The 17,683-nt window shown below is 52.3% G+C and overlaps 1 protein-coding gene across 1 annotated transcript in view; it reads right to left on the minus strand.

Moving 5' to 3' along the window:
- Nucleotides 1–4,868: 4,868 nt before the first annotated feature.
- The window catches only part of RCC1L (RCC1 like), a 34,434-nt gene continuing 21,619 nt past the window's right edge, over nucleotides 4,869–17,683 (minus strand). Inside the window, exons 10-11 of the mRNA XM_003810302.5 lie at nucleotides 15,311–15,396; nucleotides 4,869–5,795 (exon numbers count right to left, since the gene is read on the minus strand). Of these exons, the coding sequence (XP_003810350.2) occupies nucleotides 5,718–5,795; nucleotides 15,311–15,396 (164 nt within the window). The 3' untranslated portion in view covers nucleotides 4,869–5,717. The remainder of the gene's footprint in view (nucleotides 5,796–15,310; nucleotides 15,397–17,683) is intronic.

Below are 17,683 nucleotides of genomic sequence, written 5' to 3' on the forward strand. Positions count from 1 at the left end.
CCTGCCTCAGCCTCCCAAGTAGCTGGGATTACAGGCATGTGCCAACATACCCAGCTAATTTTTGTATTTTTAAAAAGTAGAGACGGTGTTTCACCATGTTGGCCAAGCTGGTCTTGAACTCCTGACCTCAGGTGATCCATCCGCCTCGGCCTCCCAAAGTGCTGGGATTACAGGCGTGAGCTACCGCCCCTGGCCATGGTTTATATCTTTTTTTTTGTGGGGGGGGGAGACGGAGTCTCGGTCTGTCTCCCAGGCTGGAGTGCAATGGCTCAATCTTGGCTCACTGCAACCTCCGCTTCCTGGATTCCAGCAATTCTCCTGCCTTAGCCTCCCAAGTAGCTGGGACTACAGGCACGTGCCATCACACCCAGCTAATTTTTATAGTTTTAGTACAGATGGGGTTTCACCAGTCTCAGACTGGTCAGACTGGTCTTGAACTCCTGACCTCGTGATCAGCCCACGTCAGCCTCCCAAAGTGCTGGGATTACAGGCGTGAGCCACCACACCTGGCCATGGTTTATCCTCTTAAACATGACCACAGAGGATGCACCTCATGGTGGCCCCAAATCCAAGAAAAGCACAGCTATCAGGACTCCTAACACTGTCTCCAGCTCAGGCTTAACCCAGGCTGCTGCTGTCTCCCATGTTAAATATCGGGGCTGGTGTTTAATGAATTCGGAACCCTTGGTTGGTGCAGCAGGAGCGTCTCGGGTAGCTGCATAGTGTCCCCTGGGAGGGAGAAAGCAAGTGTGGGGTCCTGGAGGCAGGGACAGGTGCCTGGTGCACGATCACAGGCAGGACAGAGCCTGGAGCAGATGCTGCCTGGGGCGGGGCTGGGCCAGTGCCGGGTGCTGCCCTCATGGCCATCTCTGAAAGGGTCTGTCCCATCAGGTGGTTAAGCTGGGCCACTAGGTCAGTCCTGGTGCCATGGATTGCATAGAGAAGACCCCAGAACAGTTGTTTGTTTGTTTTTGAGACAGAGTCTCGCTCTGTCACCCAGACTGGAGTACAGTGGTGCAATCTTGGCTCACTGCAACCTCCGCCTCCCCAGTTCAAGCAATTCTCCCGCCTCAGCCTCCTGAGTAGCTGGGATTCCAGGCACATGCCACCATGCATGGTTAATTTTTGTATTTTTATTTTTATTTATTTATTTTTGAGCCAGAGTCTTGCTCTGTCACCCAGGCTGGAGTGCAGTGGTGTGATCTTGGCTCACTGCAACCTCCGCTTCCCGCCTTTTTTTTTTTTTTTTGGCGCGCAGACCAGTGTTCATTCCTACTCCATGGGCGGGGGCAGGAGTGCCTAGATGGGAAGTCAGACCAGGCAGGGGTGGAGGAAGTCAGACCAGGCAGGGGTGGATGGACGACAGCCCGTGAGCTGGGGCTAACTGGATCAGGGCCTGTGGGTAGTCTGGTGACTGCATCCTCAGATGCTGCAGTGGTTAGACTGGCACCCACTTGAGGAGCTCAGAACGTGGCTCCGTGGCAAGGGAGGGTCCCTGGGAGGCAGCTCACTGAGCCTTGTGAAGCCACCTGTGCCAGTGGCAGATGACATCCTCCTGCCTCCGGGGGGAAACCCAGTCTCGGGAGAGGAATGCCTCTCCCCAAGGTCGAAGAGTGGAGTAGGGCAGGGAAGCGAAGCGATTCTCCTGCTTAAGCCTCCCGGGTAGCTGGGACAACAGGTGCGCGTCACCACGTCCGGCTAATTTTTGTATTTTCAGTGGAGATGGGGTTTTGCCATGTTGGCCAGGCGGTCTCAAACTCCTGACCTCAAGTGCTCTGCCTGTCTCGGACCCCCGAAGTGCTGGGATTACAGATGTGAGCCACTGCGCCCGGCCTCCCATAACAGGTTAAGCAGCTCCCACTGCCGTCCAGGTGAAGGCCAGGCCTCCTTTAGATGCTAGTACCGGGTGGAAGGCGAGAGAAATGTGGGATTTCATAAGCACATCCTGAGTTTTGATTCTGGCCCAGGCACGGCACTGGGCACTTGGCCTCAGAATGCAACCTGCTGGGCCGTGCCCGAGCCTTCTCTTTAGGGCATTATTTGTCAGGATTTGACTTTGTCATGCAGAGCACAGTCAGCGCAGAAGTATTTCCTGAATTAATGAAAATGTGGGCTGACCATGTATTCAAGAAACAAGTCATGACAGCGTTCTACTGAGGTTGACAACCTGAGCTTGGATTAGCTGTGAAGGGTTTTCATGCCAGTGAGACCCATCTCTTCCCCGAAGAAATTAGTGTGGAGTGGCGGTCTGCATACCTGCAGGGGCGAAGAGGATGGAAAACTGGACCTACGACCCCTGCAAACTGTCCGAGGGAGATGGGGGGGCCTCCTCAAGGCTGACAACCTGGACACGCTACGTCTTCCACCCGGGTGCCTCTCTGACCTTGGTTACTGACCCCATCAGAGAGAAAGGAACAGAGTCCGTGTGTATGGAGAATGGCCTGGGGACACATGGGGTTGGTACAAGGCTCACTCCATCGTGGGTGCCATTCACGTGCTCACTAAAGCGAGAGGAGACGGGAGCTTGCAAACACTGATTTTTTGCAGGAACACGATGATCAAGCCTAGCAACCGAGCTAATGGCATAGTAGGGTTTCTATGGACATGTGTGTCAAATGCTGGGGTTGGGGGAGGGGCGGCATTAGGGAAAGAGAGGACAGACGCTGAGATGCAGGCACAGGTGACAGCTGGGGAGAAGGCTTGGTCCACAGCAGAAGAGCTCCAACCAGGAGCCCTCGTGACCCACAGAAGGCACAGCCAAGCAACCCTCCTGGGCAGACAGAGCCCAGCTGGAAGAAAGAAAAGACAAACCGAAGGACGTCCCTGCTTCTACACTGCTTGCTATGTCCAAAGTCAAGATCATTACTGGGGCTAGACCTGGTGGCTCACGCCTGTCATCCCAGCACTTTCAGAGGCCGAGGTGGGCGGATCTCTGGAGGTCAGGAGTTCGAGACCAGCCTGGCCAACGTAACAAAATTCCGTCTCTACTAAAAATACAAAAATTAGCCGGGCGTGTTAGTGCATGCCTCTAGGCCCGGCTACTCGGGAGGCTAAGGCAAGAGAATTGCTTGAACCCAGGAGGCGGAGGTTGCAGTGAGCTGAGATCATGCCACTGCACTCCAGCCTGGGCAACAGAGAGAGACTCTGTCTCAAACAAACAAACAAAAAAGATCATTACTAGATCTGTATCTTGGTTGCCATTAGGGTGGGAGGTTTATTAAAAACTCACCTTCTCCAGAGACCCTGCATCCCCCATCCTCACCTGCCATCCTGAACCCCGCCCAGTGTGACCCGGGTCTGACCTCCAGGGGCACTTACCGTCTCTAGATCAATACATGCTTTGCGGCTTGAGTTTCACTGAGGTCGGATTACCCTGCTTCACTGCAGAGGCGACTTTAGACCCAGCCCCAGTAACGGTTTCAGGAAGGAAAAATGACACATGGTTTTCAATTTCTATTTCAAGTTTATGAGAAAATTTGACTGTAATAAACCTAAGAATGGGGTTCGCAGCCCAGGTGAAGGGCCCCTCCCCTAGATATCTGAGTGGCTGGTTCTCATGGCCGCAGGTCACAGCAAGGACACTGCTGGCTGGGTGACCATTCCACTTTAAAGTGCAGCTCTAGGCTGGGCACGGTGGCTCACGCCTGTAATCCCAGCACTTTGGGAGGCCAAGGCGAGCGGATCACCTGAGGTCAGGAGTTCGAGAACAGCCTGGCCAACATGGCAAAACCCCATCTCTACTAAAAATACAAAAATTAACTGGGTGTGGTGACAGGCACCTATAATCCCAGCTACTCGGGAGGCTGAGATAGAATTGCTTGAACCAGGAGGCGGAGGTTGCAGTGAGCCGAGATCGCGCCACTGCACTCCAGCCTGGGCGACAGAGCGAGACTCCGTCTCATAACTAACTAACTAAATAAATAAATAAATAAAGGGTAGCCCTCCCGAGATCCCATCCTCTCCTCCTGCTTTCTCTCGACGGCCCACAGAACCACTTCACATGCTGCTTCTCATTTTTCCCGTTTCCCTCCCTAGAATGTAAGCTTCATGGTGCGGGGATTTTTGTCACCACATGCCCCAGCATGAGGACAGTACTGGGCACCGATGGGGCACATGACAAGTATCTGTTGTGAACGCATTAAAGGAACGAGGTAAAGGCAGACAGGGCATGGGAGTCCAGCCTGTGACATGAGTACCAAGTATTTTCTCCCAACTGAACTGCGGGAGTATAATCTGTTCAGAAAATATTTGTCAAGTATGGCTGGGTGCGGTGGCTCACACCTGTAATCCCAGCACTTTGGGGGACCAAGGCAGGCAGATCGTCTGAGGTCAGGAGTTCAAGACCAGCCTGGCCAACATGGTGAAACCCCATCTCTACTAAAAATACAGAAAACAAATTAGCTGGGTGTGGTGGCGCACACTTGTAGTCGCAGCTACTCGGGAGGCTGAGGCAGGAGAATAATTTGAACCCAGGGGGTGGAGGTTGCAGTGAGCTGAGATCATGTTGCTGCACTCCAGCCTGGGCAACAAAGCAAGACTGTGTCTCAAAAAAAAAAAAAAAAAAGAAAAGAAAAGAAAAAGAAAATATTTGTCAAGTAGGACTGTCTTCTAAACTATTTTTCAGTTGAGCACGGTAGCTCACACCTATAATCCCAGCACTCTGGGAGGCCTAAGCAGGAGGATGGCTTGAGGCCAGGGGTTGGAGCCTAAGCAACATAGCAAGACCTTGTCTCTATAAAAAATAAAATAAAAAGACCTCATCTCTATAAAAGTATTTTTCACTGGCTTCTGCCTCTGTATCAAAAGGCTTGTTTATAAAAGCAAAACTCTAAATGATCAAGTAAGATTTAAGAAGATCTCTTCAGAGCTTAAAAACCAAAAGGCAGAAAATAGACTTTATTCCAAGACAGATTTGTAAAAGATGTTTTTAAAGGGAAAGGCAAGTCACGCTACTAAATCAAACATTGTTCACAATTTCTGGATCTTCCTCCTCCGCCTGGCACTGCAGCTGAGCCTTGGCGGATATGCTCGGGGCCCTCGGCGCAGAGGAACTTGGCCTCGATTCTCTTCCTGAGGGGCTTCTTAACTTTTCCAAGCCAGGCAGTGAGCGTGGTAGGAGGCTGGGGCTGGCACCTGCGGACAGCTCCAGATGGAATCCCAGGCCACGGTGCTTCTAGTGTCCCCCCAGTGAGCTTGCGGTGTGGCAGGCGGCCAGGAAGGGCCATGAGCAGGGTGGCTTGAATGAAAACCGAGGGCGGAAGCCAGCCTGACTCCCTCGCCTAAGCTGGGGCTCGGTCCGAGGCACACGCATGGCCTTGGCCAGACACAAACCAAGAGACTGCCATGACAGACAGAGCAGAAACCTCCCGAGCACTGTGTTCAAGCTAAGCTTTCCTAAGACGGGCTTCTCAGGCGAGACGTGACACCAGACACCGTCGCATGTTACTTGGAGAGAACAGAGACGTGCGGGCCACAGCGGCCCACCAAAGGCTGCCATCCAAGCTGAGTTCCGCAGGCCTCACCTGCAACTGGAGAGGGACCTTGCCCTGATCCTCCTGGTAGGTACCCGCTAAGGGATTCAGGACAGAGCGTCACACTGCACGCAGGGTCCTCCGCCACCACCATCCAAGAACCCCGGGGGGCTGGCCACGCGCTGGCCTCTGCCAAGGAGTGCCAGTGGTTCCCGGGACGGGGCCGCCCAAGCAGGTGAGGGAGGTTTAGATGAATGACTTGGCCAAGGTCACCATGTGGTCCACGCCACATGCCACGTCCACAGGCTCCCCAGGCATCGTCACCTGAAAAATAAGATGCAGCATACCATGGGTGGGGGTGGCGCACCCAGAGGAGACAGGCGCTGGTGTTGGCCGACCCGGCCCTGCCTCTCAGTAGGAGACTCAGTAGGAGACAGCTTGTCTCAGTAGGAGACAGCTTCTCTGAGCCTCGGCTCCCTACCTTCTGGGAATGGGGGCACTTAGGCCTCCCCAGCAGGTCCATCAGGACAACTGCGTGTGGTCATGAGGACAAGGCCATCCCAACTCCCTCCAGTCAATGGCAGCCATCACCATTCACATCAGCCTGAGAGGGCACGTCGGGCAGGAACATGGGCCTGTGTGCATCCCTGGAACCTGCACGCCCTACAGGGGCTGCTCCCCTCTGACCCTAACCCCACTAGGCTCCATGCCCCCAGGCCAGGTGTTCAGAGATCTCTCCTGGGAGCCACTGTTATGGCTCACTAAGAAGCTCCAGGGGCTGGGCGCTGTAGCTCACGCCCATAATCTCAGCACTTTGGGAGGCCAAGGCAGGCGGATCACGTGAGGTCAGAAGTTTGAGACCAGCCAGGCGTGGTGGCGGGCGCCTGTAATCCCAGCTACTCGGGAGGCTGAGGTGGGAGAATTGCTTGAACCCAGGAGGTAGAGGCTGCAGTGAGCCAAGATTGCACCACTACACTCCAGCCTGGGTGACAGAGCGAGACTCCGTCTCAAAAACAAGCTCCAGAAACCCTGTCTCTTGCCTTGCAGGTCCAGTCTGGGAATCAGGCCCCACTGGCCCAACATCTCCACTCATCTTACCCGTCACCCCCAGCTCCAGTCACAGGCAGGCTGCGTCCCAAGTCACGACCACCAAGCAGGGGCAGTGGCTGTGTCTCAAAGACCCTTGCCAGGAGCCCTGATCACACTGCCTGTCTGGGCTGACAACATGGCATCAGAGGACAGCCCAAGCCTCAAGGGAGCAAGAAGATGGCCTCACTGAGACATGGAGGCTGTAGCCTGTTGGAAGGGCGCCCACTGTTCTATAGCCTCGCCATGGAAACGGACACCCTCAACAACTCCAGGTGTGCCCAGGGCCATAGCCAATCCAGCTATCCAGGAAAGGGGCACTCTGCTTTCTCTTTCTTGTTTATTATGACTAGGTAGTGCATTCACATAGCTGCAAGATAAAAGGACATTCAGTGAAAAAGAAGAAAAAGCTATTAAATGATTTTTATGCTGGGCGCAGTGGCTCACACCTGTAATCCCAGCACTTTGGGAGGCTGAGGTGGACTCCACTTGAGGTCAGGAGTTCAAGACCAGCCTGGCCAACATGGTGAAACGCTGTCTCTACTAAAAATACAAAAATTAGCTGGGTGTGGTGGCGCACGCCTATAACCCCAGCTACTTGGGAGGCTGAGGCAGGAGAATCGCTTGAACCTGGGAGGTGGAGGTTGCAGTGAGCTGAGATCGCATCACTGCACTCCAGCCTGGGCAACAGAGCAAGACTCTGTCTCGGAAAAAAAAAAAAAAAGTCTTTCATTACCACCCCTATCACCAGCTGCCCCAGTCCCCATCTGCCTCTGAACTGAAAACTACTTTTAACTGATTTCTTATTAACTTTCCAGAGGTTTGTTTTGTTTTTGTTTTAAGAGACAGGGTCTAGGCCGGGCGCAGTGGCTCACGCCTGTAATCCCAGCACGTTGGGAGGCCGCGGTGGGCAGGAGTTTGAGACCAGCCTGGCCAACATGGTGAAACCCCGTCTCTACTAAAAATGCAAAAATTAGCTGGGCATGGTGGCAGGCGCCTGTAATCCCAGCTACTCAGGAGGCTAAAGTAGGAGAATTGCTTGAACTCAGGAGACAGAGGTTGCAGTGAGCCGAGATCACGCCATTGCACTCCAGCCTGAGCAACAGAGCAAGACTCTGGCTCAGAAACAAAAAAGAGGCAGAGTCTCACTTTGTTGCCCAGGCTGGAGTCTAGTGGTGCAATCACTGCAGGCTTAACCTCCTGGGCTCAAGTGATTCTCCCGCCTTAGCCTCCCAAGTAGCTGGGACTACAGGCATGTGCCACCATGCCTGGCTAATTTTGTTTGTTTGTAGAGACAGAGGTCTCACTATGTTGCCAAGGCTGGATTATAGAGACACAATCATAGCTCACACCGCAATGTCGAACTCCTGGGCTCAAGCTATCCTCCCACCTCACCCTCCCAAGTAGCTAGGACTACTGGCATGCACCACTATGCTCAGCTTATTTTTGTATTTTTTGTAGAGACAGGGTCTTGCCATGTTGCCCAGGCTGGTCTCGAACTCCTGGGCTCAAGTGATTCTCCTGCCTCAGCCTCCCGAAGTGCTGGGATTCCAGGTGTGATCCCCAGGCCTGGCCTTCCAGAGGTTCTTTGTGCAAAGAAGCAGATATGCATCTCTTTTTTTTTTTTTTGAGACGGAGTCTCGCTCTATCACCAGGCTAGAGTGCAGTGGCGCAATCTCGGTTCACTGCAACCTCCGACTCCCTGGTTCAAGCGATTCTCCTGCCTCAGCCTCCCAAGTAGCTGGGATTACAGGCATGCAGTACCATGCCCAGCTAATTTTTGTATTTTTCGTAGAGATGGGGTTTCACCATGTTGGCTAGGATGGTCTCGATCTTCTGACCTCGTGAGCCACCTGCCTTGGCCTCCCAAAGCGCTGGGATTACAGGCGTGAGCCGCTGCACCTGGCCTTCTCTTCCTTTCTTAAGTGCCAACTGCAAAGAAAGTGACCCTGCCTGGCTTGGCCGGAAGACCCCTGCCAGGATGCTGGCACTTGATCTACTGACCAGATCTGAATTCGACCACCCTCCCCTGGTGGCAGCACGCAGCCAGGTGGTGTGACAGCTGGAAAGGGGATCTGTCACAGTCTGTGGAGTTTACCGAGCTTAAGAGGGAAACCGCCTAATCCAGATGGCCTAGCCCTAAAAGCCGAGAGGCGGCAGGCGCCGACCCCGGAGCTCTGCACCTACGCCAGGAGACAAGACCATTAGGGACTCCTGGCCACAGCAGATGGATGCTAGAAACCAAGTCATGCTGTCATCCCCCAGCCCTGTCCCTAAACAAATGAATGTCTTTAGCAGAACCTATTAAGGAATCACTAAACAAACAAGAACGGGGCCCAGTGAATCGCAAAGGCACGTCGATGCAGAAAGCCTGAGAGGCTGGCGGGAGAAGAAAACAGGCTGCCTCTGCAGTGACTGGGCCCCGACCGCCTCTTAGCAACCTCCCCAGTCATTAGGGAGCACTTTATTTACCTTTCCCGGGACAGTGCGCTTCCTCACGGCTGCACTTAAGCCCCCAGGTCCTTGCTCCCCAAGGGCTCTGGCCATTCAAGCCCAAAGCAAAGGAAGCCACGATGGTCTCTGCTGCGGGTGGCGTGGGCAGCAAGGGCCCGGCTCCTGGGAGCCAGCCCTAGGGACCAGCGGGAGGCTCCCCAAGGTTCCAGCTCCCCCTGGCGGACAATCTCACACGGTCTCTGAACTGAGTCCAAGAGGAGACTGCCCTCAGCCATGTTTTATTTTTGTCCTAGGCAAGGTTAAATGGCGTTTTTCTTCTAAGCCAATTTACACTCACAACTCCGCTGCTGAGGGAAACAGTTCCAAAAACCAGAACCATATTTAGCCTTGGTGACTCTCTTAAAAGTCTCAGCAGAATCCATTTAGGAACATCCCTATCCACAATTACAAGTTGCTAAAACGAACGCCCACCAGGTGAAAGACGGGGGTGCGCGAAGAAGGAACCCTGAGCGGTGAGTCCTTCGTGGGGACAAGAGAGCCAGAGAAAGGGAGATTGCTCCGGCGCCCAGCTCTGCAGTTCAATGGCACCAGCTTTTCTATTTTTTTTTTTTTTCAATGAGACGGAGTCTCGCTCTGTCACCCAGGCTGGAGTGCAGGGGCACGATCTCGGCTCACTGCAACCTCCGCCTCCCAAGTTCAAGCAATTCTCCTGCCTCAGCCCCCCAAGTAGCTGGGATTACAGGCATGCGCCACCACACCTGGCTAATATTTGTATTTTTAGTGGAGACAGGGTTTCACCATGTTGGCCAAGCTGGTCCCAAACTCCTGACCTCGTGATCCGCCCGCCTCAGCCCCCCCAAAGTGCTGGGATTACAGGCGTGAGCCACCGCACCCAGCTGCTTTTGTATTTTTAAATTTTTGTTTAGAGACAAGGTCTTGCTCTGTTGCCCCCGGCTGGAGCGCAGTGCTGTGATCATAGCTCACCGCAGCTTCCAACTCCTGGGCTCAAGTGATCCTCCTGCCTCAGCCTCCCAGGGAGCTGGGATTACAGGCACACGCCACTGCACCTGGGTCATTTGTTTTTTGTAGAGATGGAGTCTCACTATGTTGCCCAGGCTGGTCTTGAACTCCTGGCCTCAAGCAATCCTTTTGCATCAGCCTCTCAAAGCGCTGGGATTATAGGCGTTGAGTTACCATGCCTGGCCTGTGCCCGGCTTTTAACCTGTACTCCTCTCCTGCATTGTTAGAACCACCTAGGTGGGTACATACACAGATGAATAAATAAAATAATATATATATATTTTTTTGGAGACAGAGTATCACTCTGTCGCCCAGGCTGGAGTGCAGTGGTGCAATCTCGGCTCACTGCAACCTCCGCCTCCTAGGTTCAAGTGATTCTCCTGCTCAGACTTCTGAGTAGCTGGGATTACAGGCGTGCACCCCCACGCCTGGCTAATTTTTGTATTTTTAGTAGAGACGGGGTTTCGCCATGTTGGTCAGGCTGGTATCGAACTCCTGACCTCATGATCTGCCCATCTTGGCCTCCCAAAGTGCTGGGATTATAGAGATGAGCCATAGCGCCTGGCCAATAATTTAAAAAAAAAAAAAAAAAAAAAAAAGAACCACCGGCCAGGAGCAGTGGCTCACACCTGTAATCCCAGCACTTTGGGAGGCCGAGGCAGGTGGATCACCCGAGGTGAGGAGTTCGAGACCAACCTGGGCAACATGGTGAAACCCCATCTCTACTAAAAATACAAAAATTAGCCAGGCATGGTGGCACATGCCTGTAATCCCAGCTACTGGGGAGGCTGAGGCAAGAGAATCGCTTGAACCCGGGAGGCGGAGGTTGCAGTGAGCCCAGATTGTGCCACTGTACTCCAACCTGGGTGACAAAGCAGGACATCGCCTCAAAAAAAAAAAAAAAAAGAACCACCACCTAAGACCCAGGGCTATGGAAGGAGTCGTATAAGCGAGGCTAGAAGTCAGCGAGCTCCCCAGCTTGTGTCTCCAGACCCCACCGGTCCTGACCTGCAGGGCCCACGGGGAGGGGAAGCACCGTCTACAGGCAGAGTCGCAAGTTCAAATTATACCCAATGAGCTCAGGGGCCGTGAGACCTGGGGCAAGCCCCTTCGCTCCTGACTTCCGTGTCCCCGTGTGCGCACTGTGGAGGGAGCAACCCCACCCTCAAGGTGTCTGGAGGATGAGAGAGAATGGACATCACGTGCCCAGCACGCTGTCCATGCCCTGCCCTCCCCGAAGCCAGGCTGGAATGTTTGTCTGTGGAAAGCCAGGGCGCTCCCTGGGGGATGAGGGGTGAAGGCCACTCCACACCCCCTCGCTGCCTGCTGTAGGTCTGTGGCACTCCCCCTTAGGTCAGAGGGTCTTGGAAGGCCAGACAACGCCTGGTCAAATGTTCCGTGCCACTGCGTGCTGCCTTCTCTCCACACCAGCTTCAGGCTCGCCCAGGGAGGTGGGTGGCCGTGGAAAGAGCATTGTCTTAAAAGTCAGATGTAACTGAGTCCAAATCCTGGCTCTGACTCCAACTTAGATATGTGACCCTGGGAAACCACTGAACCTCTCTGAGGGATGAGTCTCAACGTGTAGCAAAAAAACATGTCCTGGAAAGTTTCTGGAAGCAGAGGTTTGAATCAGGTGGCTCAGATGTCACCTCCCGGGCCCACATACTCAGAAAAGGCCAAATTCTGCGAGTCTAAGAATAACTAGTTGGTACCAGTGTATGAGCTACAAGTAAAGTTTTACTCTTTTTTTCTCTTCTTTTCTGGAATACTTTTTAAATGATGTAATATATCCCCTACGGAAGATTAATTTGAACATAGTTGTTTTAAAGAATAAAGATCACCCAAGCCGGTGACTCACCCCTGTAGTTCCAACATTTTGTGAGGCCAAGGTGGGAAGACCACTTGAGGCAGAAGTTTGAGACCAGCCTGGGCAACATAGGAAGACCTCATCTCTCAAATAAATAAAATAAAACAAATAAATATAAATAATAAAATAAGCCGGGTGTGGTGGCACATGCCTGTAATCTCAGCTATTCCAGAGGCTGAAGCAAGAGGATCACTTGAGACCAGGAGGTTGAGATCAACACATAAGACCCCGTCTCTTAAAAAAAAAAAGAAAAAAAAAATTATTTGGGCGTGGTGGCACATGCCTGTCATCCCATCCCACATCTCAGTTACTTGTGGGGCTGAGGCAGGAGGATAGCTTGAGCCTGGGAGTTTGAGGCTGCAGTGAGTGTGATCACACCATACTCCAGCCTGGGCGACAAAGTAAGACCCTGTTTCAAAAAAAAAAAAAAATCCTGGGCAACACGGCAAGACCCCATCTCTACAAAAAATACAAAAATTAGCAAGGTGTGGTTGTGCAAGCCTGTAATCCCAGCTACTCGGGAGGCTGAGATAGGAGGATCACTTGAACCTGGGAGACAGAGGCTGCAGTGAGCCGAGATCCTGTCACCACACTCCAGCTTGGGTGACAGAGCAAGACCCTGTCTAAAAGAACAAACAAACAAAACAAAGAAAAGAAAAATCACTTGTAATTTTTTTTTTAAGTGAGACATCAGAAGGGACTGGACTCTCCCACCCCAATCCAAAGAGGACAGGGGTCGAGGCCACTCCCTGCACAAACCCTTAGGGGCTCCCTGAATGTGCAAGAGGAAGGACAATGGTTTGGCGCCAAATGCCGCCGTCACGGGGACAGGCTGGGGTGCTCTTTTCCCAAAGGCACAAATGTGTTTAAAAAGCAAATGATAGCCAGGCGTCGTGGCATGCACCTGTAATCCCAGCTACCAAGGAGGCTGAGGCAGGAGAATCACTTGAACCCGGAAGGTGGAGGTTTCAGTAAGCTGAGATCATGCCACTGCACTCAAGCCTGGGCAACAGAGCAAGACTCCATCTCAAAACAATAATAATAAAATAAAAATAAAAATAAAAAGCAAATGACCAGAAGGACACTTGGTGCGTGGCGAGCCAGGGCAAGTGACCCAGATGGAATGTCAATGGGATCGGGCTCCGGCCACTCCCTGCCCGCACAGGGACCAGCGCTTTGCACATGCCCTTATGGCAGGGGCAACGTGACCTGAGTCAAATCTCAGGCTGATCACTCTGATTTGAAGGAAATGAGGGCGGGGGGCAGACCCTCGTCAGCGTTCTTTCACCCAAAACCCGGCTGCTTTAACTGTTTCCCAAGTTCCCCCCTCAGAAGGAAGTCCTTTTCGAAAGGAAGGGCAAAGTGAGAGAAGAGAGGAGTCAGTGAGAAAGCAAGTGGGCATGTAGATGACTGATGCTCACATTATCTGAGCCACACCCACTGCCCGACTCTCTGTTCCTCACACCGGCAGTTTTCAGGCTCAGGAGAAAGCCGGCAAGCCCCACCACCTTGGGAACAACTCTATTATACAAACAGCTTTCCAACAAGGCTAAAGTCGGCCGGGCGTGATGGGTCATGCCTGTAATCCCAGCACTTTGGGAAGCTGAGGGAGGCAGATTGCTTGAAGCTGGAAGTTTGAGACCAGCCTGGGCAACATAGTGAGACTCCCATCTCTACTAAAAATAAAAAAATTTGTCAGGTGTGGTGGTGTACGCCTGTGGTCCCAGCTATTCAGGAGGCTGAGGTGGGAGGATCACCTGAGCCCAGGAAGGTCAAGGCTGCAGTGAGCTGTGATCACATCACTGCAATCCAGCCTGAGTGATAAAAGTGAGACCCTGTTTCACAATAAGCAAAAACAAAAAAACAAAGTTAAAGTCTCCATTTCAACTTGCTTTCTCAGAGCCTCCACCAATAGTCTTGGGAAAAAATATATATATATATATTTAATATATATATAAATGTATAATATAAATGTATTATATATGTATATATATTTATATATGTGTGTGTATATATACACACATATATATACACACACATATATATACACACACACACATATATATACACACATATATATATACACACATATATATACACACATTTCTTTTGCAAGTCCTTTGTTTTTTTTTTGAGACAGAGTCTCCCTCTGTTGCCCAGGCTGGAGTGCAGCGGCGTCTGATCTTGGCTCACTGCAACCTCTGCCTCCCGGGTTCAAGCGATTTCCTGCCTCAGCCTCCCAAGTAGCTGGGATTACAGGCGTGCGCCACCATGCCTGGCTAATTTTTGTATTTTTAATAGAGATGGGGTTTCACCATGTTGGTCAGACTGGTCTCGAACTCCTGACCTTGTGATCCGCCCACCTGGGCCTCCCCAAGCGCTGGGATTACAGGTGTGAGACACCACACCTGGTGCAAGTCCTTTTTAAAAACGCTTTTCACAATTTCAAAACAAATTAAAATCCAACCTTCTGATAAAATACACCCATATGCACACTGCACACACGTATGTACTCACAGACACACACACACACAAGCACGCATGCACAGCAGTCTCTATGCAGAGACTATCTCTGGAAAGGAACATAAAGAAATCAGGACCAGTGGCTGCCTCTGGAACAAAAACTGGGTGGTGGGAGGCTCATTTTCCATAGTGCATTTTTTTGTACCATGAACATATGTTTCATGTTCAAAAAACCCAAAAACCTCCTTTTTTAGAATGCCTTAAAGAACTGACTTAGTAAACAACACTAAGGTAAACTACAATTTTAGAATGAGCGTCTCTTCCCCTGTAATTCTGGAAGGAGCCTTTTTGTCTAAGTGCATACTATCGCCCCTAAGGAAGCGACTTTATTTTTTCACTTCATAGCTGCGGTTGGGCCATCTAAATATTAAACATCCTGCTTTCTTTTAAATTCATTGTGAAGCATTCCCCCACATGGGCTTCTGTAAACAGCTCCTAGCGTGCCAACTTCATCCAATATCTCCCCCTCTCCGGAGCCTCATGGCACCCTACCAGAGCCTTTGCACCATCGTGCCTCTGTTTCCCCGATCCACCCCAAGGATGGCCTCCGACAGGGCTTCTTATAGGACTGGATGCTTGAGTGGGCTACTCCCTCCAACCTCCCAGTCAGTGGGCCGGGATGGGTTGACCCAGCTCCTGCACCCCAAGAAGCCTGGTGTCACTCCCCCACGCATCACACCATGCAGATGCACCACGGGTATCTCATGGGTGTCACCACAGAGTGTGCAATGACATAGCATGCCGCGCTGCAGGAGTGCAGCCAGGACCCGGAAGGGGGAGCAGGTCCCATGGCCCTCGTCCTGGCCCATCTGCACGCGAGGTGTCTGCAGTGACGTCAGGTGACTCTACTCTTAGCATCCATTCTCAAGACCTCCCCGGCCAGCCTTACCCTCCATGGGAAATACTGGTCCTCCAGGCGACCGATTCCCAGGCACCCTCGGATGTTCTTGCCCCATACAAACAGCTCTCCTTTGTCTGCAAAGGGAGGAAAACAGGGGTTGGTTGGGACTGTGTGAAGAACAAGTCTCCAAGGAGAGGATGGGTCATGAGAACAGGCTTTCTAGAACCGGATACCTACAGAGCCCACTGTTCAGCTTTTACCAGGCGTTCATGCTTTCTTTGAAGGCAAAAGTAAGGGTCTGAGATGCTGTCCCCATATCGAAAACACATCCACGGCCAGGACTTCTGCTGCATCCACCCACGTGGGAGATGAGCACTCAAATGAAGATGGGGCAGGGGGCAGTGCACGGGGCTGGGGGTGGTGCATGGAGCTGGGGTCTGGGGGTGGTGCACGGGGCTGGGGGTGGCGCATGGAGCGGGGGTCTGGGGGTGGTGCATGGAGCTGGGGTCTGGGGGTGGTGCACGGGGCTGGGGGTGGTGCAGGAGCTGGGGTCTGGGGGTGGTGGACAGGGCTGGGGGTGGTGCCGGGAGCTGGGGTCTGGGGGTGGTGCACAGGGCTGGGGGTAGTGCATGGAGTTGGGGTCTGGGGGTGGTGGACAGGTCTGGGGGTGGTGCATGGAGCTGGGGTCTGGGGGTGGTGCACGGGGCTGGAGGTCACTGGTGCACACGGCCCACTCTGCTCACCCCTTGTGCCCCGCCCACAATCGTGTGCCACCAAACTCTGCCTTCCACAAATCCTGGCAACACCCTGGGCTTCCTGATTTGACAGTGAAAAGTAAGACAATTTGTCATTCCTGGATTGACTGTCCATATCTTGGGAGCATTCAGCCACAGGGCATCTAATGACCAAGTGCCTGCTTGTGCTGGGTCTAGGTCTGTGTTCCAGGAGCTGGGGACTGGCCAGAGACGGAACAGACAGATGATTTTAATATATGTTTACAAACTGTAAAAACTGTCATGAAGAAAAAGTACAAGATGCTGTTTAAGAGGTCAACCCAGGAGATGGCCTCTCCTAGCCCGGCCTTCAGGTGGGACTCTGTCTGCACCAGCTGGGGCACTCCTGGGCCCATGTCACCATCAGCTGTTGGGCAAAAGGCTTGGGTCATGGGAGGCAGAGGAAGTGACATGGAAAAGCCAGGACTACAAGACCTGGGGCTGATGAAGTACGGAATAATTACAAGCTGTCTTAGGCCCCTGATCTAAGCATGCCCCTTGTTCCCCACACTCAGACCTTAGATAGTTTGTGTATGTGTGTGTTTGTTTGCTTTTGAGACAGGGTCTCACTCTGCTGCCCAGGCTGCGACGCAGTGGCACAAACATAGCTCACTGCAGCCTTGAACTCTCAAACTCAAGCAGTCCTTCCACCTCAGCCTCCAGAGTAGCTGGGACTACAGGCGCACACCACCACACCCAGCTAATTTCTGTATTTTTTGTAGAAAAGGGATCTCACTATGTTGCCTAGGCTAGTCTCGAACTCCTGGGCTTTGAGGGATCCTCTCATCTTGGCCTCCCAAAGTGCTGGGATTACAAGCATGAGCCACTGCACCCAGCTAGCCCTTAGGTGTTTAATAGAACAATTCGGCCTGGCTCCCCAAAATGCTAGCAGACCACAGGATAAACCAACCAACCCTAATTCCCAGATGGCTATCTGCAAATGCCAGGCACACAGGCAGGAAGACAGCTAGGCTCTGTCTACCAACAGGCAGTAACTCACCCTTAGAAGGAGGCCTGTTAAGTCTCGGGGAGAAATCCAGAAAGGAATTTCATTTCGCTGTGACCTGAAATGGCTACATGGCATGAGGGCAAATAGAAAAGCCTCTGCTCTAGTCAAATGCTTCACACAGATTTCTAAACACGTGTCTCTGCCCATAGTTGAGGCCTTAAGAACTTTCTGGAAAGTAGATATTTGTTTCCCCAAAAATTAGTCCATACGACTCTTATTTATCAAATCAAAATAGCTTTAAGAATTCATGACACTGAATTAGCCGGGCGTGGTGGTGTGTGCCTGTAATCCCAGCTACTTGGGAGGCTGAGGCAGGAGAATCGTTTGAACTCGGGAGGCGGAGGTTGCAGTGAGCCAAGATCGCGCCATTGCACTCCAGCCTGGGCAACAAGAGTGAGACTCCAACTCAAAAAAAAAGAATTCATGAGACCTACACTCAGCTGCAAATGCAAGTGGCCACTCTGGCTGGGCAGTGGCCAGGAATTCTCTGGCTTAGTCATGACCACTGCCACTTCAGTGCTTCAGCCTAGAGCCAGATAAAACTCCAGCCGGCAGCCATAACAACCCAGGCCTGCCTGTTTGACAGCCTCTGGAGCCTGGAATTCAGACAATAAGTGAATAGCAGTTAGGACCCTGGTA

This window comes from Pan paniscus, chromosome 6 (assembly GCF_029289425.2).
Source record: "Pan paniscus chromosome 6, NHGRI_mPanPan1-v2.0_pri, whole genome shotgun sequence".
Classification (NCBI taxonomy): Eukaryota; Metazoa; Chordata; class Mammalia; order Primates; family Hominidae; genus Pan; species Pan paniscus.